General features: G+C 38.6%; 1 protein-coding gene across 1 annotated transcript in view; it reads right to left on the bottom strand.

The window, feature by feature from the left end:
* TMEM196 (transmembrane protein 196) overlaps positions 14,736-15,710 on the bottom strand; it is a 66,890-nt gene continuing 65,915 nt past the window's right edge. Inside the window, exon 4 of the mRNA XM_005679025.3 lies at positions 14,736-15,274. Within this exon, the coding sequence (XP_005679082.1) occupies positions 15,215-15,274 (60 nt within the window). The 3' untranslated portion in view covers positions 14,736-15,214. The remainder of the gene's footprint in view (positions 15,275-15,710) is intronic.

Here is a 15,710-nt window from a genome sequence, read left to right as displayed (position 1 = left end):
ATTGCGCATGCCCAGTAACCAGACCTCCGTAGGAGATAACCTTCCACCGTAATCCTGTAAGGGGCCACGATGACTCCTCACTCACTCTGAAAGTGCGTATCTGGACTGTATAAACTGTCAGTGCATCATTTGATGTATAACCCTTTGTCTCAAAAACGTATAGTATGTAATTGTGCTTTGCCCTCAGCAGGGAGACCACTCCTCATGCTGTGGGATCCAGCGTCGCAAAACACAACGGAGTACAGTTTATTACGCCAGTGAGTCCAAGGGGAATCAGTTCCCAACAAGGACCCTGATGTTTCTGATGGGCCCAGTTTTATACAGCCCCCCACCCTGCCCACGTGACTGGTTACTTGTTAGCAACCTCTTTGTTGTATATGACTGAGTTTTACAACAAGTAGGTGCTAGGAGAACACACAATTAAGGTTAAAGAGGGAGGAACAATGATTATGCATCAAAGGGGGATGTCTCCATGGTGAATCTAACGAGGGGCAGACTGACTTCAACTGCAATCTCCGTTCGCCATCTGTAGGGAAGGAAGTCTCGAGGAGACCTGGTTTTCACTAGCAACAGTTTCCTCACTCCTGGGCAGGGTTCAGGCCCAGCTCACATCCTGTCTGTAAGATGCATGACAGGCTTCAAGATGGAGTCTCTCCTGCTTTCCTCACACTGGCCCCAACACTCAGAGCTTTCTGAAAGGTGTCTCCCAGGTTTATAAACCTCAAATTGGCCTGAAAAAAAATTTCCATTTCTTCTTTAGATTGACTATAATTTCTTGTCGACACCATGCATGAAAGAATGTATAAATGCATAAACAAATGAGTAAAATAACAGGTGATGAAGAGCTTACAGACTAAGTGATGAAACATGCATCTAATACATGTTTATGCCTAGATCCTAAGTGCCAAGAGAACTGTATATCAATTAGTGGTATGACACCCTCCCATGTGCCCTAGGTACTGTGAAAATGTCTAATCTCTCTATACCTGTTTTCCACTTGTAAAATCAGTATACTATAGACATTATAGAAGGTTTAAATAAGGTAAATAAAAAGCATTTTCTTTAGTACTTTTTAACTGACTCCAAATTTAGCGTGAGATGAGAATGGGATAAAACTGCTCCCAAAGCCTAATGGTAAATATGTTACATTTGCAAATGATTACCTTGCCTTTACCTTGATTTGTTGCAAAGCCCTGTAGCCTCCCTGTGTTAGACTCTGTAGTCCAGTATTCTCAACCTGGCAGAACCTTAAAATCCCCTGATACCTAGGGGGCATTCCAGAGCAACTTGGTCAAAACCTCTCTTGGAAGTGAAGATGTATCTAGATCTGCTGCTGCTGCTGCTGCTGCTAAGTCGCTTCAGTCGTGTCCGACTCTGTGTGACCCCATAGACGGCAGCCCACTAGGCTCTGCCGTCCCTGGGATTCTCCAGGCAAGAATACTGGAGTGGGTTGCCATTTCCTTCTCCATCTGCAGATGATAAAACATGAATAAAAGCAATTTTTCCAAACACAATTTACTGAAACAACAATAACAACAACCAAACACCCCCCCAAAACAAACAAAAATAAAACCAGTTGGACATCAGAACAATTAAGTCAAAACAAAACTTACCTGAAATCAACTACTCTGGTAATGATTTTACACAAATGTAAAATATGAAGTAATTTTGTAACTCTTTCGATGTTTAAAGGCAATTTTCTTGTTTGACTTTGAAAATTTTTTTAGTTTTTAGTCTCCTAAATCTGCTTTGACTGTTTATCCACATGTGTCATGATTTCAAGGGATAAAAGCATGTAAATGTTGACCATCATGGAGTGACTTTCCCAGATTAACCTGTTCTACCCACCACCCAAGGAAAGAAAAAAAACAAGTACCATGAGATCCCTCCTGTCGTTGAAGATTTTGGTTATTACACTTCAGTTCAGTTCAGTCGCTCAGTCGTGTCCGACTCTTTGCGACCCCATGAATCGCAGCACGCCAGGCCTCCCTGTCCATCACCAACTCCCGGAGTTCACATAGACTCACGTCCATTGAGTCGGTGATGCCATCCAGCCATCTCAACCTCTGTCGTCGCCTTTTCCTCCTGCCCCCAATCCCTCCCAGCATCAGTCTTTTCCAGTGAGTCAACTCTTCGCATGAGGTGGCCAAAGGTTTGTACTGTAAAGGTATGGAATGTTGTGCGGATTAAAGGAGATAATGACAGTGCAGTACTAAGCACAAAAAGTGTTTATACTAAGTGATTCTTTCTTGAGTCCTTGACTGACGCTTCAGTTTAATATGTTTGATTCAGTTTCATTAAGATTGTAAAGTTGAACATGGGAGCAGAAGCTTATGATATTTTTGAATGAATAGCAATGCAAAGCCCAGCACTAAAGAGGAACTAAAGACTGGAAAATGCCTTGGCTCCACTGCTAGGAATATATATATACATATATATATATAGGTGTTAGCATGATTAATTTCAGCTCCTCTTCAATATACTGCCATTGTAAGCAATCTAACACATAAACATTTGATTCAAGGTTAGCAATTAAAGATTTAAATATATCCTCTTAAAATAAAAAATCTATTGATAAAATTCACTCTAGATATGAACTATGTATACTGAAATGACAAATTTATAATTTCACTTTGTTAATAGGAAAAATTAAAATAGTTTCAGTATAGATTAGCTGTTTGAAATAAATGTGTTCAACTTGGTAAACAGTTTTATTTTAGTTGTTAAATAAATTGTGAAATACATTACTTAGGGAAAATACATGTATAAAGTCACATATAAATTTACCTAATGGTTTTTGGGAAGGAAGATACAAAACCCCCAAATCTGAACACAGTATATACCAACCATGCAGACTACTTGTAATTCACAAATGTGTCAGCAGATGGCAATCATGAGCTTTAAGTTTATAAAGTTTTGCTTTAGCCCAAAATACTGTAAGTTCAGTTCAGTCGCTCAGTGTCCGACTCTTTGCGACTCCATGAATCGCAGCTCGCCCGGCCTCCCTGTTCATCAGCATTTCCCGGAGTTCACTCAGACTCACGTCCATCGAATCCGTGATGCCATCCAGCCATCTCATCCTCTGTCGTCGCCTTCCCCTCCTGCCCCCAGTCCCTCCCAGCATCAGAGTCTTTTCCAATGAGTCAACTCTTCACATGAGGTGGCCAAAGTATTGGAGTTTCAGCTTCAGCATCAGTCCTTCCCATGAATATTCAGGACTGATTTCCTTTAGGACGGACTGGTTGGATCTCCTTGCAGTCCAAGGAACTCTCAAGAGTCTTCTCCAACACCACAGTTTAAAAGCAACAATTCTTCGGCGCTCAGCCTTCTTCACAGTCCAACTCTCACATCCATACATGACCACAAGAAAAACCATAGCCTTGATGAGACAGACCTAGTCGGCAAAGTAATGCCTCTGCTTTTGAATATGCTATCTAGGTTGGTCATAACTTTTCTTCCAAGGGGTAAGCGTCTTTTAATTTCATGGCTGCAGTCACCATCTGCAGTGATTCTGGAGCCCAAAAAAATAAAGTCTGACACTGTTTCCAGTGTTTCCCCATCTATTTCCCATGAAGTGATGGGACCGGATGCCATGATCTTCGTTTTCTGAATATTGAGCTTTAGGCCAACTTTTTCGCTCTCCTCTTTCACTTCCATCAAGAGGCTTTTTAGCTCCTCTTCACTTTCTGCCATAACAGTGGTGTCATTTGCATATCTGAGGTTATTGATATTTCTCCCAGCAATCTTGATTCCAGCTTGTGTTTCTTCTAGTCCAGCGTTTCTCATGATGTACTCTGCATATAAGTTAAAAAGCAGGGTGACAGTATACAGCCTTGACGTACTCCTTTTCCTATTTGGAACCAGTCTGTTGTTCCATGTCCAGCTCTAACTGTTGCTTCCTGACCTGCATACAGATTTCTCAAGAGGCAGGTCAGGTGGTCTGGTATTCCCATCTCTTTCAGAATTTTCCACAGTTTATTGTGATCCACACAGTCAAAGGCTTTGGCATAGTCAATAAAGCAGGAATAGATGTTTTTCTGGAACTCTCTTGCTTTTTCCATGATCCAGCGGATGTTGGCAATTTGATCTCTGGTTCCTCTGCCTTTTCTAAAACCAGCTTGAACATCAGGAAGTTCACGGTTCACGTATTGCTGAAGCCTGGCTTGGAAAATTTTTAGCATTACTTTACTAGCATGTGAGATGAGTGCACTTGTGCGGTAGTTTGAGCATTCTTTGGTATTGCCTTTCTTTGGAATTGGAATGAAAACTGACCTTGTCCAGTCCTGTGGCCACTGCTGAGTTTTCCAAATTTGCTGGCATATTGAGTGCAGCACTTTCACAGCATCATCTTTCAGGATTTGAAACAACTCAATTGGAATTCCATCACCTCCACTAGCTTTGTTCGTAGTGATGCTTTCTAAGCCCCACTTGACTTCACATTCCAAGATGTCTGGTTCTAGATTAGTGATCATATCATCATGACTATCTGGGTTGTGAAGATCTTTTTTGTACAGTTCTTCTGTGTATTCTTGCCACCTCTTCTTAATATCTTCTGCTTATGTTAGGCCCATACCATTTCTGTCCTTTATCAAGCCCATCTTTGCATGAAATGTTCCCTTTGTATGTCTAATTTTCTTGAAGAGATCTCTAGTCTTTCCCAATCTGTTGTTTTCCTCTATTTCTTTGCATTGATTGCTGAAGAAGGCTTTCTTATCTCTTCTTGCTATTTTTGGAACTCTGCATTTAGATGCCTATATCTTTCCTTTTTTCCTTTGCTTTTCGCCTCTCTTCTCTTCACAGCTATTTGTAAGGCCTCCCCAGCCATTTTGCTTGTTTGTATTTCTTTTCCATGGGGATGATCTTGATTCGTGTCTTCTGCACAATGTCACGAACTTCATTCCATAGTTCATCAGGCACTCTAAGGAGATACCCCTCATCCAAGGTAAGGAGCAGTGGCTGTGCTTTGCTGGAGCAGCCGTGAAGAGATACCCCCACGCCCAAGGTAAGAGAAACCCAAGTAAGATGGTAGGTGTTACAAGACACACTGAAACCTTACTCACAGAAAACTAGTCAATCTAATCACACTAGGACCACAGCCTTGTCTAACTCAATGAAACCAAGCCATGCCTGCGGGGCAACCCAAGACAGGCAGGTCATGGTGGAGAGGTCTGACAGAACGTGGTCCACTGGAGAAGGGAATGGCAAGCCACTTTAGTATTCTTGCCTTGAGAACCCCATGAACAGTATGAAAAGGCAATATGATAGGATACCAAAAGAGGAACTCCCCAGGTCATTAGGTGCCCAATATGCTACTGGAGATCAGAGGCGAAATCACTACAGAAAGAACGAAGGGATGGAGCCAAAGCAAAAACAATACCCAGTTGTGGACGTGACTGGTGATAGAAGCAAGATCCAATACTGTAAAGAGCAATATTGCATAGGAACCTGGAATGTCAGGTCCATGAATCAAGGCAAATTGGAAGTGGTCAAACAAGAGATGGCAAGGGTGAATTTCGACATTCTAGGAATCAGCGAACTAAAATGGACTGGAATGGGTGAATTTAACTCAGATGACCATTATATCTACTACTTTGGGCAGGAATCCCTCAGAAGAAATGGAGTAGCCATCATGGTCAACAAAAGAGTCCAAAATGCAGTACTTGGATGCATTCTCAAAAACGACACAATGATCTCTGTTCGTCTCCAAGGCAAACCATTCAATATCACAGTTTTCCAAGTCTATGCCCCAACCAGTAACACTGAAGAAGCTGGAGTTGAACGGTTCTATGAAGACCTACAAGACCTTTTAGAACTAACACCCAAGAAAGATGTCCTTTTTCATTATAGGGGACTGGAATGCCAAAGTAGGAAGTCGAGAAACACCTGGAGTAACAGGCAAATTTGGCCTTGGAATGTGGAATGAAGCAGGGCAAAGACTAATAGAGTTTTGCCAAGAAAATGCACTGGTCATAGCAAACATCCTCTTCCAACAACACAAGAGAAAACTCTACACATGGACATCACCAGATGGTCAACTCTGAAATCAGATTGATTATATTCTATGCAACCGAAGATGGAGAAGCTCTATACAGTCAACAAAAACAAGACCAGGAGCTGACTGTGGCTCAGATCATGAACTCCTTATTACCAAATTCAAACTCAAATTGAAGAAAATAGGGAAAACCACTAGACCATTCAGGTATGACCTAAATCAAAGTACTGTAGGAATGGCAAAAACCAAGGCAACTATTTATCGACAGCTGGTTTTTACGTGTAATCCTTCAATAAAGGATGTAAGGTCAAGTTTTGACTCTGAAAGCGCTTCCTACTGGCTTCTTAGATTGTTGAACTAACAAATGCACACTCTGCTTGCAGTGAAGAAAAAGAAATAAAGCACGTTTCATTACTTTTTAATTGAATATAATAGATTTTATATTTTGCAAGCTATAGCTGTTACTGAAATACATAGAAATGCAGTGACTCAAATACATCTGCCTAAAAGGTAAGACCTGACTGTTTTAATGAGGTTACATTTTATTGGTGGCCCTCAAAGTCAGGTCCCTGGCCCAGCAACAGCTCCATCCCCTGAGAGGTAGATGTGCAGGTTCTTAGGCCACACCCAGGCCTAAGTAAAATCACAATTCTGGGATGAAGCCCAGGTGATCAAATACCTGCTGGAGTATGAGAACCAAAGCTTCTAAAGCACTTGAAATACAGAAGAGAGGCTCTGAATTTATGACTTTAGTTCAGGTGTAACTGATGTAAATACAGTAATAATCAATCATGTAGTTGATTATTTCTTTCTTATTATTTAGTGCTTAAACACAGTTCTTTCAAATAAAGAACATGACTCAGAAGGTTAGAAGCCATGACTTAATTTCCAAGCATTTCTTACACTAAAAGAATTGCGGTTTATGTTCCCCTTTGCGTTATACTGAAAGGGATAACATTATGGTACATTTTGCATTACAACCTAATGAAACAAATACAAACTAAGTCAAGACAGGATTATTTCCCAGGAGTGGAGCACAATCTTCATGAAGGAAAATAATTTTCTACAAAACATGTATTATTCTTATTTGCATCAATACATGTGTATGTTCTATTTTCTCTAAGGCAAAGCCAAATTTTCCTGCAATTTTGTCACTGAGATAAGAGTCATTTTAAATTAACAACAAATATACCCAGGCCCAATTTTTTTTAAAAAGAGAAGATATACAAAATTTTTTATCAATGTGATAATTTTATCCTAAATACTACTATCACTGCTATGTTTCAATTCTCTTACTATTTGAATTTTTATTAATTCAAAATTTATCAAAGAATACATAAACTACCCTTCCATGAAAAATCAGCGTTTACTCAACTACTTCAGTACAGAGACAACTTTTTTCTCATCTGTAATATATAAACACAGTTTTAATAAATAGACTATTTATAAATCATATTAGGTGCTTATGAGGGTAATAACAAGAGCAAAAATCATAAGGATTCATTGTATTTTCACTCTCTAGAAAATGTAATTATTTGTGTCTGACTTTTGTGGTAACAGATATAATAGTGTTGACACATTGTGATCTTTATGCTTAGTCTCCTGGCCATAGTCCACACATTCTGACTATTATCTAGGGACGTGTGTGTGAGAATTTCCTCTCTATATACATATGTGTAATATGTATTGTGTACTTGTTTAAATGTGAACTTTAAAATATGGACTTGGGTAAAATGATAAAATCATATCAATCTTTTAGCTTCACCTACCTGAGGTTGCAAGTATCTATCTGGGTATCTATCAGTCATTACCAGGAAGGCTAGATGAAACATTCTAGTTGAAAAGGATTGGCTTAATTAATTCAGGGCATGCATTTGTGCATGTGGGTGTACATGTGTAGCTGTGCGTGCTGGTGACCATTGGGAAGAGGTCAAGAAGGTATCAGAATGGCTGGGTTACCTACTGAGGATTTGGTGCCTTCTTTATATAATTTACTACCCTTTGATGAAAAGGAGAGTCAGTATTTCTCTTAAGGCTCTATTTCCTTCTTAATTAGATGTTACTGTGACAGTTTCAACACCCCTCTTTCAAGGCTTTCAAATCTGAGGAATCTGGCCAATAAAATTAATCATGGTGATTGCAAGGGTGTCCATGGAAATTGTCTATTTCCATCTGTCTTTAGCTCCCTGCAGAACATAAAGAAAACAGTTTCCCTCTCTGTTTTTTGAGTGGCACCTTAAAGCTGTAGTTTAATAAAGAACTTGCTGGCTGCAGAGTTTGTGTAGGTGAGAACTTGCAGATCTTAGACATTAAATATATTCCAAAGAACATGGTGTGGAAGTTTGAGAGTAGAATGTAGATAAAATGAAATTTAAACATGGTGGATTTTAATATAGAATATACTCTCAAGTCATTACACAAAGTGCATACTAATGGATCATATTCTCCACTTCCTCTTATGACTACAAGATGCTCTTGATACTTTTGTGCTCTTTGCAAATTATTAAAGTAGTAAATTCATCTTTATCCAGTGACAAAGTGGACTTTCCCACTTGTGAAAAAATGCCTAACAGTGTGCAGAATTTACAAAAGAAGATAGTACATAAAAGCCACATTTGTCAGTAAAATAAAACTCTGGAACTCCAAAATTCATGCTGAAATGGGTATTTTTGGGTAAGGAGGATAAAGGACTTACTGAAAGCAACTCTCTCCCCTTGTGTCTCACTTTCCCTTGACATTGCTTGTCGTGATTCCTATTGCCATGCACATATTGACTTTGGAATGAAACTTGCTGATAGTGTTAGCTCTGCTTGAATAAAACTTCTTTGATATTTTTTGGTGCAGATGAGTAGGCCAAACTAGACACTGAAAAAGAAAAACAAAGTACAAGAAATGAACAGAACTAACATATAAAAGCAGACTTTTGTTTAGTTTCAAATTAGTTTTCTTTATAGACTACTGGTCCAATGCCCTTATGAAGCTTGGGGATGGTGGGGTGGAACAGAAATGATCTCACCTTGGTTTCTCACTTACAGCTAGCTCCCAGCCTGTCTCCATTGACCACCTAGATTTTTCAACCTTTTTACATTCAAAGTATAGAGAACTCAAGCTTTCCTTTTATTTACATGAGATCCTTCCTCTGAATTCCTGTCTTCAGTTTGAGCACATGCTTGTTTGCCAGGAACCTAGTTTGTTGAAGTCCTGTTTGCTGAGAGTGAAGTCAAAGCTTGACAACCAGAGAGAGAGTCTCAGGGCCTAGTGCAGGAGCCAGAAACTGAAATCACCACAGAGCAGATACTTGGATGGAAATCAGAAGCAGCAGAACAGGTCAAGGGGAGTGGTTCATATGGGGTGGACTTGTGGTTTGGATTTTAGACCTAAGTGTATGTAAGTTGCATGATTTGGTTGAATGACTAAGATTCATGGGTATAGCCAGATATGATCTCACCTTTCAGGTGAAATATTGATGTCTTCCCACCTTTTCTTTATTTTAAATAGAATAAATACTACTAGTACAATAGAGGAATATTCACATTTATAGCTAGTGGACAGTATAATAGCCCTTCAGAAATACTGCACCACCACAGGTTTTACTCACAGATAGCAAGATGCTAACATCGCCTATTAGGACTTGAAAACTTTCCTGCAATTTGTTGTACTATAAAGGACACAGCACCTTTCTTTCATTCTTTTCTATTTTTCTCAGATATTTATGTGAAAGTATTAATATACTTAGGACAGAAAAAAGATATGTCCCAATCATAAAATCTTTGGGGATGGTGATGGGGGCAGTGGACCTCTAGCAGCCTGGAGGGAGCACTTCGAGTCTATTGAAGGGAATAAGATTCAGTGTTACCTCTTTCCTTGGCTGACTGACCATTACGGACAGAGTGAGGGACAGCGTTGGCTGATCCAGCCACCCACGGAAGAAACTGTGGCTCTTCTTTCCTGGGCAGTAAGCTTGGAGGGCCCAAGGGATTTCTTCCAGCCCCAGCTCCAGATGTTGTTGAAGGACGATTGAGGTCCTGTGTCTTAGTGAGTAGGTGGGGACCAATATCCTAAGAATAAAGTAATCAACAAGAGACAATGCAAATTTGCAAGATTTAGGGTTTTTCTGTGAAGCTCCCAGAGTCTCTCTAGCAATTTTTAGTACCACAATACATTTTGGCTGGGGATGCGGGGTCGGGGGGTGGGGGGAGGCGCAGGGTTTGCTACACCTTGTGTGGGAACAGAAGCAGAGTCTTTGGATGTTAAGGTAGGAAAACCTTTGAAATCACTGTCTTCAGCTCATGAAAAGGAAAGTGAAAAATGTTCCTAGTTTTAAAGATTCCCAATTAAATGAATGTGACCTACCTATAATTAGTTGATGCAGATAATTCTAAACTATAAAATAGTGCAACACATTTTTTTTAGATCTAGAATTTGACTTTTCACAATATATTTCTTGGGAAATACATCCCTAATAAGAGATTATGTATTCAGTAAATAATTTTCCTGGCAAAAAGAGTTTTAAAAAATACTTTACTAGGTATCCACATTTCCAGCAATTTCTGAATTAGTTTCCTCTGCTATGAGTAACTGACAACCTGTGATTTATGGACTTGGAATAATTGAATTTCTTGGCTGTCAGATACATTGAGTAAGAAATATTACATATGTTTCCAGAAAAATGATTTAAGGGAGAAAAGAGTGAAGTGATGCCAAGTTCTGAAACTGTATTTGGAAACTGTGTTCTAACCAAATGGTACTTAAGATGCTCTCTCTAAGTTTCTGAAATGTGTTTGCTAAATAATGCTTGAAAATGCAGTTCTAATCATGCTGCTTTCCAGCTAAGTCAATGAAACCAGTGGAGAGCAACTTATTGTTCTCACCTTCTCAAGCCCATGAAATGCAGAATTTGTCAGTGACACATGGTGAGGAGCTGAGTCAATTTCTTCAAGAACAGGAGTTACACAATATCTTATTTTATCTGTCAAATATAAAATATTGACTGATTTAGTGGAATCATTGCAGGAACAGATTTTTTTAAAACGTTACATCTCTACCACAACTTCTCAACTTTACTGTGTGTTTGACTTACACTGGATTTTGGCTAGTTTTGTCCAGTCTTTGACTTTAACCAGTTCATCAACTTCAGATTTCATGGAGTGTTTACCAACCCTTGTCACAATCTATTGTAATGATAATTGGCTGACTAGGGAAGAAATTTTTAGGTACTGAGGGTGAGGACCAGTTCTCTGAGTGCTTTTGACTAACTCAGTCCAATAGGAATTTCTGAGATGATGGAAATATTCTGTAACTGTGGTCCATATGTAGCTGTTCAGCACTTGGACCATGACTAGCTCATCTGAGAAACTGAGTATTTGATTTTAACTAATTTATATTTAAATTTAAATACTCATGTGGATAGGATTGTGGCTACCGTATCAGACAATACAGTAGACCTTAGAACAGTGCATTTATGACGCTGGGCAATTCAAGTCTACACTTGTGGGTAGCACTAACATTGGTTGGGATCATATTCATGGGTGTTCCGCAGTGGTTCTAAATTAGGGGGTAATACTTCCCTAATTTGGGGCTTCCCTGGTAGCTCAGGGGGTAAAGCGTCTGCCCGCAATGCGGGAGACCCGGGTTCAATCCCTGGGTCGGGAAGACCCCCGGAGAAGGAAATGGCACCCCTCTCCAGTATTCTTGCCTGGAGAATCCCATGGACAGAGGAGCCTGGTAGGCTACAGACCATTGGGTCACAAAGAGTGGAACACGACTGAGCGACTTCACTTTCATTTCCCTAATTTAGAGAGGTGTAAATTTGTTAGGATATTTGTTATTGTTACAACTGAAGTGTCCTCCTGGCATTTAGTGGGTGGTGGCCTGAGATGCTTAATGCCTTGAAATGTATAATACAGTCTGCACCATGAATTACTGCTGCTGCTGCTGCTAATTCGCTTCAGTCATGTCCGACTCTGTGCAACTCCAAAGACGGCAGCCCACCACGCTCCCCCATCCCTGGGACTGTCCAGGCAAGAACACTGGAGTGGGTTGCCATTGCCTTCTCCGACAATGAACTACTGTCCACCCCGAATGCCAGTAGGAACCAATGTGAAAAATCCAAATAGGTCAGCCAAGTTCTCTAAATATTTCAGCTGAGGGATTCATTTGTGAGATCTGCAATCTCAGTGCTGCTGCTGCTGCTACGTCACTTCAGTCGTGTCCGACTCTGTGCGACCCCATGGACGGCAGCCCACCAGGCTCCCCCGTCCCTGGCATTCTCCAGGCAACAACACTGGAGTGGGTTGCCATTTCCTTCTCCAATGCAGAAAAGTGAAAAGTGAAAGTGAAGTCGCTCAGTCATGTCCAACTCTTAGTGACCCCATGGACTGCAGCCCACCAGGCTCCTCCATCCATGGGATTTTCCAGGCAAGAGTACTGGAGTGGGGTGCCACTGCCTTCTCCAAATCTCAGTGCTATCTATAGTTAATTCTATCTCCTACGATCTGTATCATATTTCCTCCTGCCTCCTCAAGGTTCTTTTATCATGCTAATTTTGTTCTGTATCCTCAACCACTTCCTGTCTATATTTGGACATACTTTAATCTTTCCAAATTATGTCAACTAGGAAAAACTAAATACCATTTCTTAATTTCATGTCCTCTAGCTGGGACTATCTCTGCCTCATTCACAGCATCCTGTCTCCTGCCAGTCTGAGAACTATACATTTACTCATCTAGCTATAGGGAGAGGAGAAGGCAATGGCACCCCACTCCAGTACTCTTGCCTGGAAAATCCCATGGATGGAGGAGCCTGGTGGGCTGCTGTCTATGGGGTCTCACAGAGTCGGATGTGACTGAAGCGAGGTAGCAGCAGCAGCAGCTATAGGGAGAAGGGACTATTTCTTGTATTGTGATGGAAAGAATGTTCACACCATATGTAAGTTTCAAAACACACCATTTATTACACAGACAAATCAATAGAGTTATCATACCATGTTCCACTTCTAAACAACTGTATATATGTATGTGTAGGGACACACACACATATGTCGAAAATTTTTAAACAGAGTTCACTTCTTTTATGCTTATAATTACTGGACCTTTTAGTATCTAGTCTCTATGGCACACTACCATATTAGTGTCACATTTTATTTTTCTAATTTAGTATCACATTACTTTTTCCCAAGGGCAGGCTCATACTAAAACTGTAGTCACTTAAAATATTCTAGTTCAAAGTTTTTTGAAAATTTAATTTTCAAATACTTGACAAATGTCTTTCTAACTTCCCCTACTCATCTCAAAAAGAATCACTGCACATCCCAAATAAATGATTCTAAATAACTGAGTCCTGAAAATGTTGGACTAAATATTAAAATAATTAAAGATCTATCTATACTTGGTTAAATACATTGTAGACTACTTGGATAACTGTGATGATGGCACCTCTTCTTAACTCTATGTCAAAGCAGTCATGTGCCTGCTTTTGTCCTTTATGGGTGATTTCTTTATTATTTCAAAAGGCATTAAAACATCTTACTGATATATTATAACTCTGTACTGTGCAAACATGTCTACAAAGAAATGCCACCTAAAATGAGAGTTGGTAGTTATTCTTTCAGTACAAAACCACATCCTTGCATAAATTCAGTAGAACCGTATATACACAAATACCTGTATTATATAATTCAGATTTTCAGTGTTTAAAAATCATTCATAATTATGGCATCAAATAAACAGAAGTGAATTGCCACAAGTTATATTCTCATAAATATTTTCAAAGACCATGCTGTTTTCTCTCCAATATATAGTATCATAGGTTAATATTTTAACATTCCTTTATGGAAGTGAAGGACTGAGTCTAGCTATTTAAACATAAGCCTATCTTTTAGCTTCCTTCTACAGAGATCTCTTTCAGGTTCTTTAAGTATAGGCATTCTTGAGAATGATCTGTCTGTATTTTTCCATGTGAATTGTAAAACAAAACAAAAATCCTAAATTAAATTCTAACAAAGTTAACTGTAACTTCATCTTTTGGGCATACATCATTTGTCCTTTTATATAATTTAAATTGGGCTATAATGTATTTGAAATATAAGTGTCATGAATAATTGCAAGTAATTCTATCTATATTTATAAACATGGAAGTATCTGAATTAAAGCTGTTATGTTTATAAATCAATAATAATTGTTCTTACATAAATACCAAAATAATAGATTGCCAAATAATTAAGCAATTTGTCTTGATACTATTCAGACCACTTCACCCCATAAATTTCAGCCACAGTGGTATTTACACATAACAGACATAATAAAAGAAATAAAACTAAGAAAATTTAGTTGAAATTAAATGTGACTCTGTGGGCACAGAAAAGTCAAAAAACCACTTTTCCATTTCTATGGGAATAGAATCTTGATAATACTCCCACAGCATCACAATTTCTTTTCTACTACATATTTACATCCATGAATGTTATAAATATGCGCTATATATATTTTCTATATTTACAAATATACACATACACACAAACACACTTTATTCTTAGGCTCATTCACAAACATGCATGTCAATCTGCACAGTATAATCAAAAGATACTTCTTTCCTTAAGTGATATTCATTTATAACTCTTTGCTCTTTTGTGCAAAAATATCATACAGATTAATATTCTCTCTCTCTAAAAAAACCCTCTTTTTTATGTTTTATGTTTTGTTAATTTACAAGAAAATTATGAAACATAGTTCATTCACAAATTGAAAATAATTACAATGTTTTTACAACAAGGCATTGCTGAGGTTTTAAATTGTGGCATTCTTTGAAGCCATCGTCTTTCAGAACAAAGACATTGGTAAGTTATTGTTATTTCTTGATATCTGCACTTTTTAATTACTTATATGAAATATGTCATTACAAGTCTAACATTCATGCTAGTCAAATAGTGTTTGTGTAGAATATGAATCTTTCTATTTTATCTATTTTTTTTTTCCTGGAAAGTCTTTTATAGAATGGTTGGGAAAGTTGATTGAAATTACTGTATTAGAATATTTCTGGAAAGTTTTTCACCAGTAAGAAAAACAAAAAAAGCTGAAGAAATAAAGTGAGGCAAAATTGAAGAAGAAGAATTTCAGCAAGTACTTAGGAGAGATACCAGCAAATGCAAGAGCTATTTTAACTTATCTCCTAGTCCTTTGGTATTTCTTTGCCTCATGAAAAATGTTCAATTCTTTAAAATATTGATTATACTCTTCCATTAAATATCAGCTGTGGTCCTCCATTGCTCATGTTGTCTGTCATTTCCTGTTAGGAAAATAAAATTAATTAAAATTCACTTTCAGAATAAGACATTAATTTGGTTAATTTGTTTACAAAACAGAAATTTCAAGCCATTGAAAAACTTTCTGAGTTTGGGGGAAGGATAAGGATTAATATTGCTGATTTTGAGAAAATGAAATTTCAAGCCATCTTGGAACCCACGAAAATGCTGAAGTGGCAGTCTCTTAGACCAAAATCTTCTACCCACAACAAGAGTTTACTTTCTCCTCAGTCCCCTCAGTTTCCCTTACCATTCCTCATCTCTGTTTTGGAAAGACCTCGCGTAGATAAAAGATGCTTAAATACCCAAGTTTTTCCAGTGTATAGGTTTGTCTGTTGAGCATATCAACAAAATGCCAACAGATGCCAAGGGGTTACCTTTACTGTGTAGAAAACTCTGTGGCCTTTTCTGGAGAACTAA

Source organism: Capra hircus, chromosome 4 (genome assembly GCF_001704415.2).
Source record: "Capra hircus breed San Clemente chromosome 4, ASM170441v1, whole genome shotgun sequence".
Taxonomy (NCBI): Eukaryota; Metazoa; Chordata; class Mammalia; order Artiodactyla; family Bovidae; genus Capra; species Capra hircus.
The sequence above is the reverse complement of the archived record's forward strand: the minus strand, read 5'-3'. Positions and strand labels throughout refer to the sequence as shown.